We start from the raw sequence: 19,908 nt of genomic DNA on the forward strand, positions 1-19,908 counted from the left end.
TCTTGCAACCCATTGCAGTCTGATGCGGGAAGTTATACAGTCGGAATCATGTGTGAATCACTTCGTAACTATTTACATTTTATTTTCTTGCTTGTTCGTCACAATAGACAACCAAAGGTAGAGACTCTCCCTCGCTCTAGATAATATGTGTTGATGGTGTGCTGTGTGTACATATGTCCGTTGGTGTCATCACATAGTTTTACATACCGGGGATTGGGTTTTGATAATATCATCACACCGAAGGACATATTTAATAAAGTAGGTTCTTGATGTGTTTGCAATGAACGATTTAAAATAAAATAAACCACTCTCTCCTCTCTTATCACGCGCAGTCTCGCCAATACGAACAATGCCTTCTTCCTCTTATGTAGGGCTTTACACGGTGACGATTGTTGCTATTTCCGGTCGTGCCATTGACTAACACAATCGGATAAGGGGGGTTATTGCTGCGGTAGGCACGATCTAGTCGAAATTTCGATCAAGACCGCGGAACCATTTTGTTGAGTCGTGCATGCACTGCATATACTATTGGACCGGCCCCTCGAATAACTCGAACATTATACTGTACATATTTGCGACATTTTACTACAAAAACTTACTAAACCATAAACAGCATTAATTAAGTGACCCGCTGGGAGGAAATCCTCCTGTAGGTCGAATTGCAAAGTTTCGACTGTTGAACGTTGCACAAACGACACACTCTGGAGGGCACCTCGCTGCGAACACACTTGAGGGGAAATATACAATCAGGAGCTCGAAGAAAGCTCGTTGTGGGATGTTTTGTACGAAAACTATCTCATATATTAAATAGGAAGTGAGTGACCTTTTCAACGTTCAGAAAGATGGATTTTATAATTTTACAACTCATTTTAAACCTAGAAGAACTCGACAAGTATTAGTAACTCGTGTGAATGTTTGGTGTTAATTTGAAGTGATTGTCACAACGAGATCTTCGAGAATTTCTCGAATGCGATTTAACAATCAATTTCCATATAATAAACGATTTCCTATTACACGATTGAACATTACACAATATACATTTTTCTAGGGTCATGAAGGTATCTTCCATAGTGAGGTGTAATCAGGTATTGGTAGTTCCTGAAAGTTGGACAAAATGGATAGATTTTTTTTTAATTTCTACGAACATGCTGACTGTATATCTTCCCAGGAAGTGGTTCACCTTCGTTCCAGCAGCAGTGACTCAGCAGTGAAACGTTGCCTACAAATTAATAACCGCAATATTGAACTATAAAACGATGGTCAAATAAAGGGTAAACGCAAAAGAATACGAAAAAAAAAAGAATCAAACGGACCATAACGTGAAACTACAATCAAATTTGCCAGATCACACACACATTTGTTGTTTCCGGTACAACATTTCACTCCTCGTGGCGTTTCTTCTTTGCCCGCTCTAAACCAATTCTAAACCCTTCTTTGCGCTATCCTGTTGCAGTACTTTTGCGCGGGTAGCGTAGCGGAGCTCTTCTTGCTATCCACGGTTCACAGTAAGCCCGATACTATATGTTGTACTACACACACAAAACACCCGTCACTGAACGATTTGTGAAGCAGCTGGGAAGGAGGATTTAAGGATACACTTATGCACCGTTCAGATACCGCCCAACGCCTTCCTTCATGTGTACGTGCGTGTGAGATACATTCGCTAAACAGCATTACATATAATCGTTCGCGATAGAAGAACAAAACAAACTTACGACAAACTTCATCATATTCGTTATTGAAATCAACATGTATGTACACATATGAAACACTAGGGCGCGACTGTCGCTTACGGTGCTAACCGTAACTACGTATAGTGCTGCATAGCCCTCCATTCGCGCGCGCGCAAGGATCAAAATTCGCACGCACACTGTACACGTAAACACGCGCCCGGTTACACGCGCGCGAAACATTAGAATACGAACGGACGAAAACGGCACAATACATATGCACTTACAGGCCCCCTCGGGGTAGTTGGTGAAGCAGTAACCCTGACGATGATCGCGCCATTCTATTCACATAGCCTTTCCGTTCACAACTTCCTTTGCGACACCAAGCGGACCGTTTCCCGTAACACACTGCTAAACTCTTCGATACATGCGATCGTACGATTCGCTTTCTCTCTCCCGACCTGATGAAATTCTTCTGCTTCACGGGGTTTTTTTGCTTCTTACTTTCGCTGCACTGTGTTTGCATGTGTGTGGGTATGTGTGGGGGCACTAACTTCACCGACATCCGGAACCACTGGGGTACGTCACCACGTTTTGTTTGTTGCACTTTAACTTCAACGGTTCATTAACATCACCGGTGGCAGTGTTGCCGTTGTTGCGGTTGCCGTCGGTTCCGGTGGAAGTCCGTAACTGCCCAGATTTACCAGCGGTGTGCCGGAAGCGGAACCTTCCCCGCCTATTAGTTTTCGCTTGGCGATTGCTTTTTTTACATACGCCGTAATTAGGGCCTGTATCTTGGCCGGATTGATTTCTCCCGAACGACTGTGGCATATCTGTATTGGAGACGATACACAACGTCATGTAAATCATACTGTAACTACTACCAGATACCAAAACTCCGTAAATACATACCTTCGGGATGGATTTTCGCATTATTTCCTTGTATTCGTCTTTGTCGATACGCTTTTTGTTAAAGTGAGGCTTTAGGAAATGTTTCACCTCTTCCACAATTCGTTCCTGTCGTTGAAGCTTTTTGATAAGCTGTGGAAAAAGGTAGCAAGATAAGTCACGTTATTGCAGCCGTTACCATGGCAACAACGGTGGTATCGCATTGTTCACGCGATATCATCTTACCTTTTCCTTCACCTGCATATCAACTGCGGAGTCCGGTATTTCATCCAACATTTCTAGTGTCATTTTATGAGCTAAATGGGAAGATACAGATAAAAGAGCACAGTTACAGTTTTTCTTTTAATGGTCCCTAGAAGCTTCTACTTACGTTTATACATTTCGTCCACCGCTATCACCGATCGATGCTGATAGCTTTTCCGAAGATCGCCGTACAGCGTTTTGGGATCGTTACCGAACACCTTGCGCAGATTGTCCACGGTCAAAGCGATGGTTTGCGTTTCCCCGTTGCCATCGTGGTTCGGCGGTTCGAACATCTGCTCGTCGCAATCGCTCGATCGGGGTGAGTAGGGTGAAATGTCACCATCGTTCAGTTCGTCCTCGAACGGAACGCCACCACTTGTGGTCGCTCCACCACTGGTCGTACCACCACCACCAACCGTAGCATTCGTTAGGCTCGATTTGCCTACCATGCCGTGCGATCGCGCATCACGACCAGAGCCACCCGAGGCAAGCAGCTTCTTGGGCATCGATTTAATGATCGCTTTCATCGGCGACGGATGATGCAGATGATGGTACGGCATGCCTGCAGTGACCGTACGCACAGGGCTGCTGTTCAGATTGTTGATCTTTTCGAACGGTGAGCCTGGATGAAGATCGAGCACACCGTCATCGTTGCCGAAGGCAGCACCGGTACCACTCTGCTGATCGACTGGCGCCATCAATCGTTCCTGGCCATGATGGTGGGCATGCCCGTGGTGTGGATGATGAAGCAGATGGTGATGATGGTGGTGATGGTGGTGTGGCAGGTTATGCTGAGCAAGCGCATGATGGTGGAAGTCATTTTTCGTTTCCTTCTGATCATCCTGATGGGTGTGATGATCCAGAAAGCTGAGCGATGATATGCTACCCAAATCGTGCCTTGAAATAGCCGTGCTGGGCGAGGATTTAGTAGGTTCAAAAGGATCGTATGAGTCTGGCGATTTTGGGGCAGGTTCCGGTGGCGTGTTGGGCCCACGATTGCTTTGATCTGTTTCGTTCGGTTTTATCTCCTCCTTACCGATCCGTTGCGCTAGCGTCCGTTTGCCCTCTTCGTCACTTAACACGATGACTTCCTTCGGGCTGGATATTACCTGTCCACTAGGCGATCGTTCTAGATCAATCACCATCACAGGCTTAACGCTTGGATCTAGCTTCTTTTTCTTTGCCGGAGGAATCTTCTGTTCCGGTGATTGGTGCACCGTTGAATGTTGTTCATTTTGTTGTTGCTGCTGCTGCAGGTGATCTTGCTTCTTTTCCTGCTCTGTTTGCGCTAACAGTTGCTTCGCGTTGTACTTCTCTTTGACGTCCGGCGGTTCCAGCTCCCGCGCCGGGCTTGCACCATCGCGGTGTGGTGTTCGGGCGGACGTTGCCACATCGGATGCACGTTCCTCTTTGGTAACGATTAGCTTTTCGCGCGTTTTTTCTTTCTTTGCCTTCTTTCGCTTGCTCTTCCAGTGTCTGTCCGACCGATCCTTCGTCTTGTCGTTGTCGATGAAGCTGACGCTTACCAGAATGTTTTGCCCGGAAGCGAATATTTCCTTCGACTGGGCCACCTCATGCTCGGGTGGACATATACGCTCCTCGAGGATTTCCTTCTGCCGGCGCTTATCTTTTTTCGCCCGTTTGCGCTCACGTAGCCGTGCCTTTTCTTTCTTGCGCTTGTCCTTCTTGCGTTTCTTGTGTTTTATTACGGGCGGTGGCGCTACGGACAGGTTCATGGAAGATTCGGTCATTTCATCCAGCGAGCGGACCTCATCGTCCGTGAGATCCTCGTATACCGGACTGTCGTACGCTTCGCTTGCCCGCACCGTACCGAAACAACTGCTGCCGGAACTGATGTCGCTAAGCACGGAGGATAAACTACGATCGTGACTCGCGCTCCGACGGGTGTATTCGTCCGTGCGATACCGTTCCCGCGACGATCGCTCCAGCTTCCTGTCGTGTTCTCGCGACAACAACAATCTTTCGTCCGGTGACACAGGTCGTAATCGACGTACGGTCTGCCCATGGCTACCGTACGGAGTGTAGGCGGGTGGTTGGCTTTGGTTTGTGTAGGGTCGCGGAATTTGACCATTCGGGCCACCGCGTCGGCGATACAATTTTACAGTACCACGGTGATAGTAGCTGCCTCTACCACTGGCACGCGAGTACCGCGTTATCCGCATTTCCTTGTGTTAAACTTCTCTGCATGCAAGGCGCTCCAGACACCAGTCACCGGACGCACCGAGGGGATGCCTTCTGTACCAATGCTAATGTAGCACGGTTTTGTTTGGTGATGCGTTTGCAAGCAACAATTTTTATCTAGAACTTTACGACACTTTCAAAAAAAAAATTTTCGTTTTGCGACTTGAGCTTGACAGCTGCTTCTTGCTTATCTTTCCAATTCTTTTCTTTTTCTACGCCGTACGCGTTTGACGTGTTTGTTTGCTCGTTTGCTTTGCAACGACAACAGTGAATCGACGATGGAAGTTGATCGATTGTTGTCTAGTTGACGAAACCTTACAAATCTAGCAATTTATTTTGCAGATGAACATTAATTTTATGCAACAGAATAGACACAGCTCTAATTTCAGGAAAACTTTCTGATAGTTAAATTAGCTCATATCTACGAAATAGAATCTTAAAAAGAATTAAGAATAAATAATCACAATACCCTGTCAACGCAACACGGTAACAACGGCACAACCCCATGCGAATTATTGGTCACTTGTATTTCAGAATTTTATACGTTCTGTGCAAAAGGATGTAATTTGAAGATCAAATAAAAATTATTTAAGTAAAAGCATTGCAAACGATTGCAGTTGTGCCATTGTAAGTTGCCAATATTTGAAAAGAATAGAACATATACGACCCCAATTTAAGTTTTCCCGAATAGTTGAAGTATTTGAAAAACTTATTCTTTCATCATAACTACTTTAATTATGTAGAATGCTCACAATTCACCATCATTTTAATGAATTTATCACACATGATGTCACGAAATTGTCCCTCTCCAGCGCCCAGCAGTGCAGTACGTAAATAAAAACATCAAACACAACCAAACAAGCTGACAGTGGAGAAGCAAAAGAAAAAGTCACACAGAAGAAAGAAAGGAGTGAAAAGATAGAAGGAAATCTCTTCCGTCAGACACTGGCTGGTGTAGGCAGCGTTCAATCGAAGACACGGGCAAAGAAATACGAAAACCATACGCGAAAAGGAAACGTTCACAACTTGCTGCAAAACGACTTCCGTACTGCTGTGTGTCGGGTTGAACCACGTTGAATCCACAGCTGTGTGGGCAAGTTGGCCAGGTTTGCTGTTGCGTCCCCCACCACTTATTCGTCTGCCAGAATGTGACACTGTTCGTGACGAGTTGTTTGTGTGGTGCAATGGCGATAGCGAAAGGAAAGTGAGTCGCAACACGGAGAAGATTTGCATTGCCATCGGTAATCTACACGGCCGCTGTCCATCCGTGCGTATGTGCAGCGCAGCGACTGTGTGCGTTCCCGTTCGTTGGAACAGCAAGTAGGGCAGAGCAGCGGACGGGGCTAGAGAGGGCTTCTGGCAGTCTTGCTTTCGTCGGGTTGGTCTGGCTGGCTGCAAAAGTGCGTCCGAGGGAGGGTTTTTCTTTTGGACACATCAAACAGTAGGCCCCGAACATCCGTTTGCTGACCGGAGCGTAGCCATAGTGTAGCTACTTCCTTTTTTGTTTTAACATTGTGTGCTATTGGTTCAAGTGCGAATAATCCACCGTGTGCGACCGCTGTGTCTGCTGTGTCCGTTTTGTGGAACGGGATAATCGAAAGCACCGTTCGTCGCACGGTGTTTCGTGCTGTGTGTGTCCTCGTTGTCTCAAGCGTGCACAAAAGTGTTCTGCCCTACGGCATAGACTGACCCCGCATCGGGGTTGATTTTCCGTTCGAAAGTGGAGTGGTCTTCCGGCAGCGCAGCGAAGCGGAATGCCGCTCGAATATCTGCAAATGTTTGTTTATCTGCTGCACAAATCGAAGTATCGAAGAAAATGTGGCCCACCACCTACGGTGGCGGACCTTTGGCGTGTTGCACTGGTGCTGCTAGTTTTATCGTGCCACCTGGGCCCTACCGTCGTATCGTGCCAAGGTTTGGCCGGGATGCCCGATTCCGCCAGCCGATGCGCGGATGTACGCTGCATGAACGGTGGTGTCTGCAAAAACGGAACCTGTCTCTGTCCGGACGGCTGGCAAGGGTCCGAGTGCCAATTCTGCGGTGGTAAGGTTAGGTAAGTGCGCGTCATACAAAAAAAAACCTGTTTGTAGCTGGGCGAGAAGGAAAGAAAGCAAAATGCAACAACCAATAGCTCCGTGCACTTCCAAGTGCCGTCCCAGTGACCTGCATTTTGTGCTAGAAACAACATCCAACATAGAAGTATGAACACCCCGAAACAGTCGGACGGAGAGCGCTCCTGGATCCTTCCATCCAGCCCAAGTATGGCCCGATATTCAGTAATCAGATTAAAGTTAGCAAACGGAAAAGCGTTGGAAAAACAACAAGCAACAAAACTTTGGTGCGCAAGCTTTTCCACGGGTGGTGAATCCAATCAAATGCTTGCCCACATTGGGGTGCGTAAATACAATAGTTTTCGTCCAATAGGTATTCGAGGTGTGTGTACGAACAGCTGTTGGGAAATGAAGCGTTTGCTAGAAATGATAGCCGTATGTAAATGGCGCTTAGCAGTTATAAATAAACAACGATACGAGTTTGTTTTCCTACAAAAACGTGTTATTGCAATAAAAGTAATCATTGCGGCATCCTTTGCATCACGCTTTGATTAATCGTTTTTGTTCATAACCACAATGATTAAAACAAAAACACACCAACACCACGAAATCAAAACAATGCCCAACATCGAAGGAGACCACTGTGGATGCGCCGGATGAAAAAAAAAAGCTTGCACAGAAAATTAGGTTGCTTTGTGCGATGTTTGTTTCCCCGTCGGTTTGCGTTGCGTCGGTGAGATACGCTTTTTTCGGGTTGGAATGGTTTTTTTTGTGTCTGGCTATTCGTGCTATGGCAATTTGGTGCACTGGATTCGGACTTGTTATCTGCTCGGGACCGTTAATTACGTCTGGATGATGACGGTTTACAGCAAACACCCGGCAAAGAGAGGTCGTCTCGTTGCGTTTATCTTGCGTTGGGTTGTTTTCGTTTATGTATGGGAGCAAACTGGTAGCATAAGACGCCAAGGAGGCTATGCGTATCGCTAAGAAATGGAGTGATATGAATGGAATAATGACGGAAGAGAACATCACGAGGTCAGAAACTGAGGAATTGGTATCATAAACATGTTGTTTATTTGAAACACTTGCAATAGTAAGAGTAGTTGAAATGTGAGGTACACACGTCAATTTGAATACAGCAATTTCTCGTTTGATAAATTAATTTCAAATCATTTTGCGCGTGAATCGTTGTCATGGCTAACTAACCAGTTTACTAACGGACGCTTTTTTCTATATTCCAGACTGACGGATCCATCAGGCAGCATCCATGATGGGCTCGGTAACTATTCGATCGGTGTCAAATGCAGCTGGTTGATCGATGCCCGCGAACACAACACCATCACCGATAAGGTGTCGAACGTTGGTCCCACCCAACCATCCGTAATACGGCTCCATCTGGAAGAGTTCGCCACCGAATGTGGCTGGGACCATCTGTACGTGTACGACGGTGACTCCGTCGAATCGCCGCTGCTGGCCGTATTTAGCGGATTGATGTATCGGAAAAATTTCACCATCCGCCGAATACCGGAAGTGTTTGCCCACTCCGGTTCGGCCCTGCTACACTTTTTCAGCGATGATGCGTACAATATGTCGGGCTTTAACATTTCCTACCAAGTGAACGCTTGCCCCACGAACGATTCATCGCTCAGCTGTTCGGGCAATGGCGATTGCTGGAATGGGGTGTGTAGCTGCAACAATGGGTTTACCGGTGCTGCCTGTAACATTCCCCGGTGCCCGAACTATTGTTCCGCCCATCTCGGCCACGGTGTGTGTGACAAGAAGCAGCAACGGTGTGTCTGCAGCGTTGGCTACACGGGGAACGATTGTTCGCAAACGATCGCCCACGGTTACTGGACGGCGATCGATGCCGGCGAAACGGAAGGCTTTACACCGCCGGGCAGTGCATCGCACGGAGTAGCTGTTTTTCACGACACACTGTACGTAATTGCGGGCGAAAGTTACGGCAAAGCGGAAGCCCTGCTGTATATGTACGATTTCAATGGGAAGGTTTGGGAAACGGCCCACACGGAGAGTAAGCCGGTACCGGAGCTACGGTACGGTGCGTCAACGGTCATCTTTGGCGACAAGATATTCATGTACGGTGGAGTGATCGAGGGCAAAGGTGTGTGCGGCGAGCTGTGGGCGTTCGATGTGAGTGCAAAGATATGGGAAAACATCACCGTGAAATCGGAACAGTGCAACGAAACGTACGAGATGTGCGGACCACTCCGTTCAGCCGGACATACGGCTACAATCGTGACGAACTACGATCAAAGCGGTGCGGGTGGAAAGAAGATACTGTCCGGTGGTGGCAGTTCGCAGAAGATGGTGGTCCTATTTGGCCATTCGCCACAGTTTGGGTACCTGAACACGGTGCAGGAGTTTAACTTTGGGACCCGCGAATGGAAGATAGTACCGACGCGCGGTTACCCGGTAAAGGGTGGTTACGGCCATTCGGCTGCCTACGATCCGCTTCGGGAACGTATCTACGTGTACGGTGGCATCGTATCGGAGAGTGATAGTTCGCAGTTGCTAAGCAACAAACTGTTCAGCTACGAGCCACACGAGCGTCTGTGGACGTTGCTGGAGACAGCGCCTACTGCGCGCTTCTTACACACGGCCAATTTCCTTACACCCGGCCTGATGATGGTATTCGGCGGTAATACACACAACGATACTTCGCACAGCTTCGGAGCGAAATGTTATTCGCGCGATCTGATGGTTTACGATGTGCTGTGCGACTCGTGGCACACGCAACCCATGCCGGATGATCTCTACGCCGACCTGGCGCGGTTTGGCCATTCGGCAGCAGTGTTTGAGCGGTCACTGTACATCTACGGTGGGTTCGATGGGCAGATGATAAACGACATACTGAAGTTCACACCGGGCGAATGCCAAGCGTTCAATCGAACGGAGCAATGTCTTAATACGCGACCGGGTGTAAAATGCGTTTGGGATATACAAAAGAACAAATGCATGCCGGCGGCGGCGGTTCAGCGCGATCGATTGTTCGACCGTGATCAGGAAGGTTTGGAGGTGTGCCCCAAGAAGAGCCGGCTCGTGCTAACACAACAGGAGCTGATGGATTACGAGCTGTGCAGTCAGCTGACGACGTGCCAGGGTTGCGTATCGACCGCGTACGGTTGTATGTTCTGCGGCATTGGCAATGGGAAGGGTATCTGCGTGAAGGAGAAATGCCCGGACGTGTCGTACACGTTTCGGGCCGATTTCTATCCCACCAAGGCACTGAAGGACTGTCCGGATAATGATGAGCATGTGTGTGCGCAGCTGCACGGATGTCACGCCTGTACGGCGGTGAGCGTTTGCCACTGGGACTACGAGCATAGCAAGTGTCAGTACAGCCGGAACAAGTCGGGCGATGCGCTGAACGATGCCTGTCCGCCGGCCTGTTCTGTGCTGACGTCTTGCGGTAATTGCACACAGGAGGAATGCATCTGGTGCCAGAATGAGCAGCGGTGCGTGGACAAGAATGCGTACACTGCCAGCTTTCCGTACGGACAGTGTCGCGAATGGACGACGGGTTCAAGTAAGTGTCGGGCGGCAAGTAGCGGCAAAAGTCAGTGCGGTTTCTATCGCACCTGTGCCCAGTGCCGGGATGATCCTGCCTGTGGCTGGTGTGACGATGGTTCCATGACCGGGCTGGGTAAGTGTCTGCCGGGTGGTGACAGTGGAGCACACGAAGAGACCGAATGTCCGGCTCAGCGCTGGCACTTTACGCACTGTCCCAGCTGTCAATGTAATGGCCACAGTACCTGTCCCGATTCGAAGACGTGCAAGCAGCCCTGTAACGATCTGACGATAGGCACGAACTGCGACAAGTGTAAGTCGGGCTACTGGGGCAACCCGGTCAACGGAGGCATCTGCCAGAAGTGTGAATGTAACGGACAGGCTCAGTACTGTCACAGCGAGACGGGCAAGTGCTTCTGCAGCACCAAGGGGCTGGCGGGTGATCATTGTGAAAAGTGTGACGCAACCAACCACTACCATGGTGATCCGAGTCGTGGATCGTGCTACTACGATCTGACGATCGACTACCAGTTTACGTTCAATCTGTCGAAGAAGGAAGATCGCCACTTTACGCAGATTAACTTCCGCAACTCGCCGGTCAAGCCGGATATCGATGCCGACTTTACGATCACGTGCAGTGTGGCGGCACGGATGAATATCACCATCCGAACGGCTGGTGGCATCGAGAAGCCACTCTTTTCGGCCGTTAACTGTTCCACGTTTCGGTACCGATTCTCCAAGGCTGAACATCAGTTCGGTATCGAGGACAATGTGACACTGACGACGTTTTACGTGTACGTGTACGACTTTCAGCCACCGCTCTGGATACAGATTGCGTTTTCGCAGTATCCCAAGCTGAACTTACAGCAATTCTTCATCACCTTCTCAACGTAAGAGTATTTGATTTGGCGTTCTGTTTAAAGGATTTATTTAACCTTCAGCGTATTTTCCTTTGTTGCTTTGCTGTACAGATGTTTCCTTTTGCTCCTCGTCATGGCGGCCATCCTGTGGAAGATTAAGCAACATTACGACATGTTCCGGCGGCGGCAGCGACTGTTTGTGGAAATGGAACAGATGGCGTCGCGACCATTTTCGCAGGTGAGCAATTGAAAAGACTTCACATCGCTAGCAACACGAAAGAGATATTAAAATTTGACCTTACTTCGTCTTAGGTTTTGGTCGAGATCGAAAGTAGAGAGTACAACGAGCTATCGCCCGCGGTAGAAAATATTACTGCTGCACCGCGGAAACGTAAAAAGGTAAGTGTTATATTAGAAAAAAGCTGCGGTTAGTACGGTCACTAAGCAAAGCTTTATTGTGTAGCTGTGGTAACTCTTGAAATAACACTGTGTGAAACGGAGGATGTAGCTCTCGTATCGCACAATTCGCTCCTTCATCCAGCGCTCCGTACGGAGCTACCACAAATGCTTCGCTCGTTTTGGTGTACGCGAGAGCGGTACGCTCTTCACTCCATGAAAAGAACTATTTGTTCTTTTGGTTGTGGTCTATCACCACTACGTGTGACATACTTTTAATTTAATGCTTGTATTCTTTTACAGGACTCACCCAGCCCTATCGCACTGGAGCCATGCGAAGGCAACAGGGCAGCAGTTCTTTCGCTTCTAGTCCGGCTGCCAACGGGTATGCTAAATGTGGGGGATGTCCCATTGTGCGCCAAGGATTAATTTTTTTCCCTGCTTTTAGGTGGCCTTCAGCATTCTCCTCCTGGTCAATCGGCAGGTCTTGCCGTCGCAAGTGCATTAGTAACGTTAGGGAACCCACGACGCTCGTCGATAGAACATCCGAAGGAACCTAAGACTAAGCGTAAGCAGAGCCAACACCCTGATAGTTGTATATAAATATAATGTCTACGTATATCCATCTGGCGGGCAACCAAACGCATTATGCCCCCGTATCCAGTTGGTCCGTTTGTTGGAGCTAGAGTCATGGCATGGCATGGCCATGCCTGTGTTGCTGAACCTCGATAGATGACCCATCGGGCATCTCGTGCATAGCCCAACAGGGACAACAGATACAGAAAGTGATGAACACAAAAACGAAGCTTTATCGGTAAAGCGAATGGTAACTGGGCATTGGGCGTAGTGTGAAGCGTTGCGAGCAATGTAAGCAAAATAAGCGAGCATAACAAAGCCGAGATAGAACTCTTGCAAGCCTGGATAAAAATACAGAGTCTGAGACTAGGTACACACGACTGCGCGCGTGGTTTACAATAATGCTAATAATTAATTACACTACCAATAATAATAATAATGATAATCCCGAGAACAGCAGAACAGCACCCAGAAAGCTGCGGAACGTAAAATATGCGAGTGTTACGCACTAGGCCTGAATTACTTTGTGCTACCTTTGGTTAATGTTTTTCTTTTGCTTCCTCACACAAGCGAGCAGTGCATGCAAAAAATGAATGCATAGAGGTAGATTTTAATTGGATTTTCGATATTAATTTAATGGCATGTGTTTGTTTTGTATCATTTGCGTGGGGAACTCCATTATGGGAGCATTGTTTTGCACAATAGAATTTCCGTTTCGGGTCGGCAAAAACTATTAGTTTGGCGCTTAAAATAAGCATTTGAATAGTTAGATTTCTTTCAGTACCATTCGCTTTAAACTTTTAATATCGCAATACCGATTCGTAACGGTAGGATACCTTTTTCCAAAGCCCAGTTTATTTGCACATGTGCAATTTGTTCAGCTGGGATTGCATTTTGCTGTACCATTTGTACAAGCCTGACAAACGGCTTCACAAATACTCATTACAAAAAAAAACATTGTTGTTAAAGTATTTTATTTACGCATTTTGGTTTTGTTGGACAAATTTTTCACATCCCCTTTTTTTTTAAATTCCAAAACAAAATCGACCGATATTCAAAGCATGAGTTTAAAACGTTTCTTGGGGTTTTTTTTCAATACAAATTCGTCTAATTCCGCTAGCAGGCCAAACGTACGTATGCGTATGTACGTGTATGTATGCGGAGCATGAACCTTCGCCAAATTCATGTTGCTGATTTTATGCAAAACAATGACTGAAAAGAACTCAAGAAACATGCGCCACTAACGGGAAAGAACAAAAAGGAAAGCTAAACTCCGGATATGTAGTAAAAAGCGCCGTGCGTTGTGTGGTGTAGAATTGCTGCTTAGAGGATAGTGGAGCTTGTAGTGGTAGAGAAACCGGACCCGGAGAAAATCTAAAACGTGCATAAATGGAAAACAAAGGGTTAGCAAAGGAAACAACATTGTGATGATTATTAGATATGTATTCGATAGAAAAAAAACGCATCGTTTTATCTTTTCCGTTCGTTTCGCGTCGTAGTGCGTGGTTTCATTTTTTGCCGTAAGTGGAACAGTTGTAGGTGATCTCCATCTCCCTGTTTTACCATTGAATTTGCCAATGCAGTACCGAGATCTGCATAATGAGAGAGATAAAGAGAGAGCGAGAGAACGAGTGCTGATGATTATGTTGCTCTGATCTTCTTCCTTGCAAGGACAAGGACCTACACGGTGTACATTTAGGCATCATAATTAGCGATAGGTTTCATCAACCAGGATCTGTGTGTTGTGTTGTCTTTTGCAAAGCATTAGAATTAGAATTCAGCAGGTACAAGGACGAAGGATAGAGATCGAACGGAAACTAAACAGGACTAACGGTTTTAAAAAACTGATCATCGTGTGTGCGTTAAATCAAAATTGATGGTAAAGGTTGGCGGCAAAGGATAAAAGCCAAACCGGTCGGGGACCGTATAGCTATTGTAAAAGAGTTGATGCAAATGCAGGCTATTATTTGCAACGAAGAAAACAAAGGTTGAAAACTGAACAACACAATCAGCTTTTGGTCCACCAGATTAGAGTTTTGTATGTGTATCCTGCTGCATTGGAACTGTACCGCGTTAAAGGAAGCATCTTAATTTGGTGTGAACACGAAGAAAAGAAAGCTTAGCAACAAAGGTGCAACATTTCCCCACTGTAACAGGTAGCTTTTGCAGCCTTCCCGTTACTTAAGCGTATGCGTAGGGTTTGTGAGTGCGTGTGCTCGTGTTTCGTTTTAACGCAGAGACTGTGACTATGATATATGCATATACATACTGAATATATCTATATATACTGAACATATTTAATTATGAGGGCAAAACAATAGTGTTTCCGACACACTGTGCACACGTTTTAATCCAAAACCGTCACTGTGTATTGGCCGGTCAGGTGTATTCTTTTAGTTAGGAAGGATGTTTTCTGTTAGTTAGTTTTGGTTTTGTGTGTTTTTGTTAGGAGTTATCCGGCAGGGTTTAATCGTGCGATGCCGCCACGACCGAATCCCGATACGGTTAAGCAATAAGACGGATATCGGACATGTCCAACCGATCGTTGGAGCAGTAGTAACGAGAGTGGCCACAATAGGGACAAGAAAAAAAAAGCAGATTTTAACCATATTGAAACGGATCACACCCATGGCGGACACAGCAATATAAAGAAATGGTTTAGCGTAAAGAAGGGATGGCATCGACAACAAGATGAAGACGCATAAATACACCCTATTGGTCAAGGCAGCGAGCGAAGGTTAGTGGTGTGAGTTAGCAAGAATGAACGGGGTTTAGTATACAACAAGCGGTGCGTTTGGTCGGAGCTATGAAAGATGGTCGGAGCAAATTTGCGGTTTTAATCGTAAAGCAAAATCAAATAAAACCACTCCACTCATTTAAAACAAAAAAAATACGAGAATCTAAGAAACGGATGGAACGAAACAACAAAACGAACAAAATTAAGTATTTTATGGCATTTTGTTACGGTAATAAAAGAACAAAAAGGGAAGGATACAAATGCAGCTTGAAAAGAGCAAAAGACACAACTCCGGTGTCGTGTGTTGGGTGAGCAGTGAAATGTACAGAAAAGGTAAGATAAGTTATATTTTATTTTAACATTTATAATCAGGGAAGAAATTCCTTTCAGGATATACCTTTTCTTCTTCTTGAATTTGTATCTTTGTGGGCAAAAAGGGTAAATAACTAGTGACTGCAACGTTGCAACGAACGGACAGTATTTAAGTTTTGTATTTGAGTGTGAGTGTGTGTCTGTGTGTTACTGTTAAGCAAAACCCCTGAAGGTGGTCAGTATAAGGTGGAGGAGGATGAAAGGGCAGCTCCCATTCACGACCTCAGTGCCTGCAATCGGCTCTGCATCTCCTTCATATCGTCCTCTTCATCCTCCTCCTCTTCGGCCCTTGATGTCGACGGTTCGTCCTTCGTTGGGTTGGCGAGCGGTGTGGCCGGAGCTTCGCCCAGCTTGCCTGCCGTTATCTCCCACAGCACATGGTCGATCTCCTTTTGCGCTTCTTCCTCCATCTCCTCCACGTCCTCGAGCGATTCCATCGTTTCGTCGATCATTTCCTCGATGATGCCGGCCTTCATCATCTCCTTCGACATTTCGCGCATCGAGGCGGCCACCTCCGGTAGCTTTACGAGCGCCTGCATCGCCTGCATCACCTCGGTCGATTTAGCCAGCGAGCCCGCCACTCGCACCGTCGCCATCTGGTTTTTCATCTGTAGCTGCACCGAGTTTATGTGTGCCTTGCTGGTGTAGATTTTGTTGATCGCTTTCCGCGACCGGATGAGCTCTTTCGCCAGTATCGTGCACACCTCCTTGTCGTTCTTTTTGGCCGCCTCCTTGAGCGAACGTTTTATTTTGTCCTCCTCACGCTGGATGGAGCGTATCTGCCGGTCGAGTGCGAACGATTCTTTGCGTAGCTTCGACGACCATTCCTGGACCTGCAATGCACGCAAATGGAGTATGAATTCGGGCTGGTTCCCCATCCACTAGCTATGTGTGCTTACCATATCTTTAGGGTTTCGGTCTTGGGATTTGCCAAAGAGACCCATGGTTGCACGATTACAGCACGACGGAATAACAGCGGCGAGTTGCACGAGAAACACCGGCGCACGGTATAAACCAGTATTGCACAAAAAAGCACCAAATAAATAACTAATTAATAATCGAAAAAGCTTGTGAAACCGCGCACCTTCTTTGCTTCTTTTCACAGCCAGCTTATTGTTGCGTTTGTTTTGTTATGATTCATTCACAAACAGAACAGTCGACTCCGAGTGAAGGAATGAATGCCCTTGAGTTTGACAGTTTGCCAATGGGTGATGGGTAATTAGCTCATTTTTAACAATCATAGGCAGGTTTCAGACGTTTAGGGAGTGATAGAAATTCATGAATATCCTTTTTGTCTCCGTGTATTTCGTGTTGTGGCAATTTCTCATTCATAATTTGGGTAAACAAACCCCCTGTACTATGGCGTAACCTTGTGCAGGTGCTTGTGTGTGTCGTTATTTGACAGCTGGTACTGTCAGCACACGTGCAAAATCAAAACAAACCAGGTGAGCTGCTCTCGAACGCGCTTGCCGTGCAGGCGGCAATATTTTTACCGGCTTCGAGGTGACTGGACGAATTACACAATACTGCAACAGGGAACCAACATGTTGATAAATGCACAAAGATGGACACGCTACTGCCGAACGGTGTTAAACTCGGTACAGGTTGCGTCACGCGCAACGAACGGTGCTCGCCGATTATTGGTTCCCAGCAGCACTGCAGTCGAATTGTACCGCGGTAAGAAGGACGATAGTAAACTGTTTACCCCGATTCCTATACGGCCCAGCCCGGACGATATAAATGTCGGTGCCGAGCTGACGGGTGTGTTAGATAAGGCGGAAATGCTGAAGGTGATACTGAAGTTTAGCAATAGGAAAGAAATCAAATTCCTCTGCATGGAAAATGGGATCGATTGTAAGTGATTTGCTGGTGAAGTTTTGAATTCCTTTCGTATTTAATAATGTGAATTTTTGTGCATTTCACAGCGAATCTTCAACAGCAAGCGTTTATCAGCTTTCGGAAGTACTGTCTCGAAACGGATGCACTACCGGCCGATCTACACGTGGTGCTTAGCGATATACTGCAGGGAGCGGGCCATGTTGATGATGTCTTTCCTTATTTTTTGCGGCATGTGAAGCAAATTTTCCCACACCTCGAGTGTATGGATGATTTGAAGAAAATATCTGACCTTCGGCAACCAGCCAACTGGTACCCGAATGCGAGGGGCATGAACCGGAAGGTGATTTTCCACTCTGGTCCCACTAACTCGGGCAAAACTTATCACGCTATGGAACGCTTTCTCACCGCTAAATCGGGTGTGTACTGTGGTCCGTTGAAGCTGCTGGCCAGTGAAGTGTACAACAAGAGCAATCAGCGAGGAACGCCTTGTGATCTGGTGACTGGCGAGGAGCGCAAATTTGCCAACTCTGAAGGGAAACAGTCCGCACACGTGGCTTGCACGGTCGAGATGACGTCCATCAATACGCCTTGTGAGTTTATTTTACCGAACAAGCAGCCCAGAAGGTAATTGGAAACTAATTTTGAGTTGACTTTTTGTAGATGAAGTAGCTGTAATCGATGAAATACAATTGCTGAAAGACGTTGGCCGAGGATGGGCATGGACGAGAGCATTCTTGGGTTTGATGGCGGAGGAAATTCATGTGTGCGGTGAACCTGGCACGGCCGACCTGCTCCAGAAGCTGTGTGAAACGACCCATGAATCGCTCGAGGTGCGCAACTACAAACGGCTCACGCCCCTCCACATTGAGGATCAAGCACTGCAAACGCTCGATAACGTTCAGCCGGGGGACTGCATTGTGTGCTTCAGCAAGAATGACATTTACGCAGTTTCACGCGAAATCGAGGCCCGCGGCAAGGAGGTGGCAGTCATTTACGGTGGTCTTCCGCCCGGCACTAAGCTGGCTCAGGCAGCCAAGTTTAACGACCCGAACAACAGCTGCAAGGTTCTGGTAGCCACGGATGCTATCGGTATGGGACTGAACCTAAGCATACGGCGCGTTATATTCTACTCAATGATCAAACCAACGATGAACCAAAAGGGTGAAAAGGAGATGGATACAATTTCGGTGTCGGCTGCACTCCAGATAGCGGGCCGGGCCGGCCGGTATGGAATGAAGTGGGAAGAGGGATACGTGACAACATTCAAGGCGGAAGATTTGTCCACGCTGAAAGGCATTCTAGCCCAAACACCGGATCCGCTGGCCCAGGCAGGGCTTCACCCGACCGCAGACATGATCGAGCTGTACGCGTACCATCTGCCGAACGCAACCCTCAGCAACTTGATGGAGATATTCGTGTCGCTCAGCACGGTCGACGATTCGCTGTACTTTATGTGCAATACGGAGGATTTCAAGTTTCTGGCCGAAACGATACAGCACGTACCGTTGCCGCTGAGAGCGCGCTACATTTTCTGCTGCGCACCGATCAACCGCAACATGCCGTTTGTGTGCTCGATGTTCCTGAAGTACGCACGCCGGTACAGCCGCAACGAGCCGGTTACGTTCGATTGGCTGTGCAATCAGTGCGGTTGGCCGTTCCAGCTGCCGCGCACCATCATCGATCTCGTGCACCTGGAGGCGGTGTTCGATGTGCTGGATCTGTACCTTTGGCTGAGCTACCGGTTTCCGGATCTGTTTCCGGACGAGAAGCTGGTGCGCGACATACAGCGCGAACTGGACGACATCATTCAGCAGGGTGTATTTCAAATTACGAAACTGTTGAAGAATTCGGAAACGGCCGTTTCGACCAATACGCCCGACGAGGACTCGTTCGTGATGCGGCAGAAAAAGAGCAAGTACTATCGGGAGGCTGGTGCGGGTGGGACACGTGGTAGACTAACGGAGCGGCTGTTGGCACAAGGATTGCTGACACCGGCAATGTTACAAGAGTTGAAGCAAGAATGGGACCAGCAGGCGAAGCGTACTGGGAAGAGTAGCGCGGAGGAAGACGATGACGATCCGTTCGACGGTGGTAAGAAGGGCTCATCGGGCCGGCGAAAACTGACCCGTGGAAAAGGAAAGTAATAAATCGATAATCGAGTAATAATCGACTATTAAAGTATTTTATAATATAGCTGTTTCATTTGTGACCAGTTTGTCAAGCTCTGATACCAGGAGAGCATCCAATGCAGGAGGATGATTTTTCCGTGTCGATTGAGCCAGAAAACGCACCAAAAATGACCAGTTTGTCAAGCTTTGATACCAGGAGAGCATCCAATGCAGGAGGATGCTTTTCCGTGTCGTTTGAGACAGAAAACCCGCCAAAATTGACCAGTTTTTCAAGCTCCCGATACTAGGAGAGCATCCAACGCAGGAGGATGCTTTTCCGTGTCAATCGAGACAGAAAACGCGATAAACATGATCAGTTTGTCAAGCTTTGGTACCAGGAGAGCATCCAATGCAGGA

General features: G+C 47.3%; 4 protein-coding genes across 4 annotated transcripts; 2 read left to right on the top strand and 2 right to left on the bottom strand.

Moving 5' to 3' along the window:
- Positions 1-56: 56 nt before the first annotated feature.
- Positions 57-5,104, bottom strand: LOC128307898 (uncharacterized). The gene is made up of 4 exons (XM_053045443.1): positions 2,950-5,104; positions 2,805-2,875; positions 2,583-2,711; positions 57-2,503 (listed from the first exon to the last, which is right to left on the bottom strand). The coding sequence occupies exons 1-4, from the start codon at positions 5,003-5,005 to the stop codon at positions 2,285-2,287; spliced, it is 2,475 nt and encodes an 824-aa protein (XP_052901403.1). The 5' UTR covers positions 5,006-5,104; the 3' UTR covers positions 57-2,284.
- Positions 5,105-6,569: 1,465 nt separating this feature from the next.
- On the top strand, positions 6,570-13,533 carry LOC128308711 (attractin). Its single transcript, XM_053045517.1, has 6 exons — positions 6,570-7,077; positions 8,317-11,493; positions 11,575-11,701; positions 11,776-11,862; positions 12,163-12,244; positions 12,308-13,533. The coding sequence occupies exons 1-6, from the start codon at positions 6,779-6,781 to the stop codon at positions 12,460-12,462; spliced, it is 3,927 nt and encodes a 1,308-aa protein (XP_052901477.1). The 5' UTR covers positions 6,570-6,778; the 3' UTR covers positions 12,463-13,533.
- Positions 13,534-15,440: 1,907 nt separating this feature from the next.
- LOC128307050 (charged multivesicular body protein 3) lies at positions 15,441-16,657 on the bottom strand. The gene is made up of 2 exons (XM_053044770.1): positions 16,444-16,657; positions 15,441-16,377 (listed from the first exon to the last, which is right to left on the bottom strand). Exons 1-2 carry the CDS (start codon positions 16,486-16,488, stop codon positions 15,760-15,762), a joined length of 663 nt encoding a protein of 220 aa, XP_052900730.1. The 5' UTR covers positions 16,489-16,657; the 3' UTR covers positions 15,441-15,759.
- Positions 16,658-16,997: 340 nt separating this feature from the next.
- LOC128297078 (ATP-dependent RNA helicase SUV3 homolog, mitochondrial) lies at positions 16,998-19,545 on the top strand. The gene is made up of 3 exons (XM_053032641.1): positions 16,998-17,398; positions 17,470-17,973; positions 18,044-19,545. Exons 1-3 carry the CDS (start codon positions 17,089-17,091, stop codon positions 19,525-19,527), a joined length of 2,298 nt encoding a protein of 765 aa, XP_052888601.1. The 5' UTR covers positions 16,998-17,088; the 3' UTR covers positions 19,528-19,545.
- The last annotated feature ends 363 nt before the right edge of the window (positions 19,546-19,908 follow it).

The sequence above is a fragment of the Anopheles moucheti genome, chromosome 2 (genome assembly GCF_943734755.1).
Source record: "Anopheles moucheti chromosome 2, idAnoMoucSN_F20_07, whole genome shotgun sequence".
Classification (NCBI taxonomy): domain Eukaryota; kingdom Metazoa; phylum Arthropoda; class Insecta; order Diptera; family Culicidae; genus Anopheles; species Anopheles moucheti.

What these genes read in the sequence shown, in the direction of transcription:
- LOC128307050 (XM_053044770.1), bottom strand. Translation starts at nt 16,488, where the DNA reads ATGGGTCTCTTTGGCAAATCCCAAGACCGAAACCCTAAAGATATG. An exon ending in ACCGAAACCCTAAAGATATG is followed by an intron (nt 16,378 to 16,443) that starts GTAAGCACACAT and finishes CGTGCATTGCAG; the next exon opens with GTCCAGGAATGGTCGTCGAA.
- LOC128307898 (XM_053045443.1), bottom strand. Translation starts at nt 5,005, where the DNA reads ATGCGGATAACGCGGTACTCGCGTGCCAGTGGTAGAGGCAGCTACTAT. An exon ending in GGTGGACGAAATGTATAAAC is followed by an intron (nt 2,876 to 2,949) that starts GTAAGTAGAAGC and finishes CTTCCCATTTAG; the next exon opens with CTCATAAAATGACACTAGAA. An exon ending in TGCGAAAATCCATCCCGAAG is followed by an intron (nt 2,504 to 2,582) that starts GTATGTATTTAC and finishes TCTCCAATACAG; the next exon opens with ATATGCCACAGTCGTTCGGG.
- LOC128297078 (XM_053032641.1), top strand. Translation starts at nt 17,089, where the DNA reads ATGTTGATAAATGCACAAAGATGGACACGCTACTGCCGAACGGTGTTA. An exon ending in CATGGAAAATGGGATCGATT is followed by an intron (nt 17,399 to 17,469) that starts GTAAGTGATTTG and finishes TGCATTTCACAG; the next exon opens with CGAATCTTCAACAGCAAGCG. An exon ending in GACGTCCATCAATACGCCTT is followed by an intron (nt 17,974 to 18,043) that starts GTGAGTTTATTT and finishes GACTTTTTGTAG; the next exon opens with ATGAAGTAGCTGTAATCGAT.
- LOC128308711 (XM_053045517.1), top strand. Translation starts at nt 6,779, where the DNA reads ATGCCGCTCGAATATCTGCAAATGTTTGTTTATCTGCTGCACAAATCG. An exon ending in TTCTTCATCACCTTCTCAAC is followed by an intron (nt 11,494 to 11,574) that starts GTAAGAGTATTT and finishes TTTGCTGTACAG; the next exon opens with ATGTTTCCTTTTGCTCCTCG. An exon ending in CACCGCGGAAACGTAAAAAG is followed by an intron (nt 11,863 to 12,162) that starts GTAAGTGTTATA and finishes ATTCTTTTACAG; the next exon opens with GACTCACCCAGCCCTATCGC.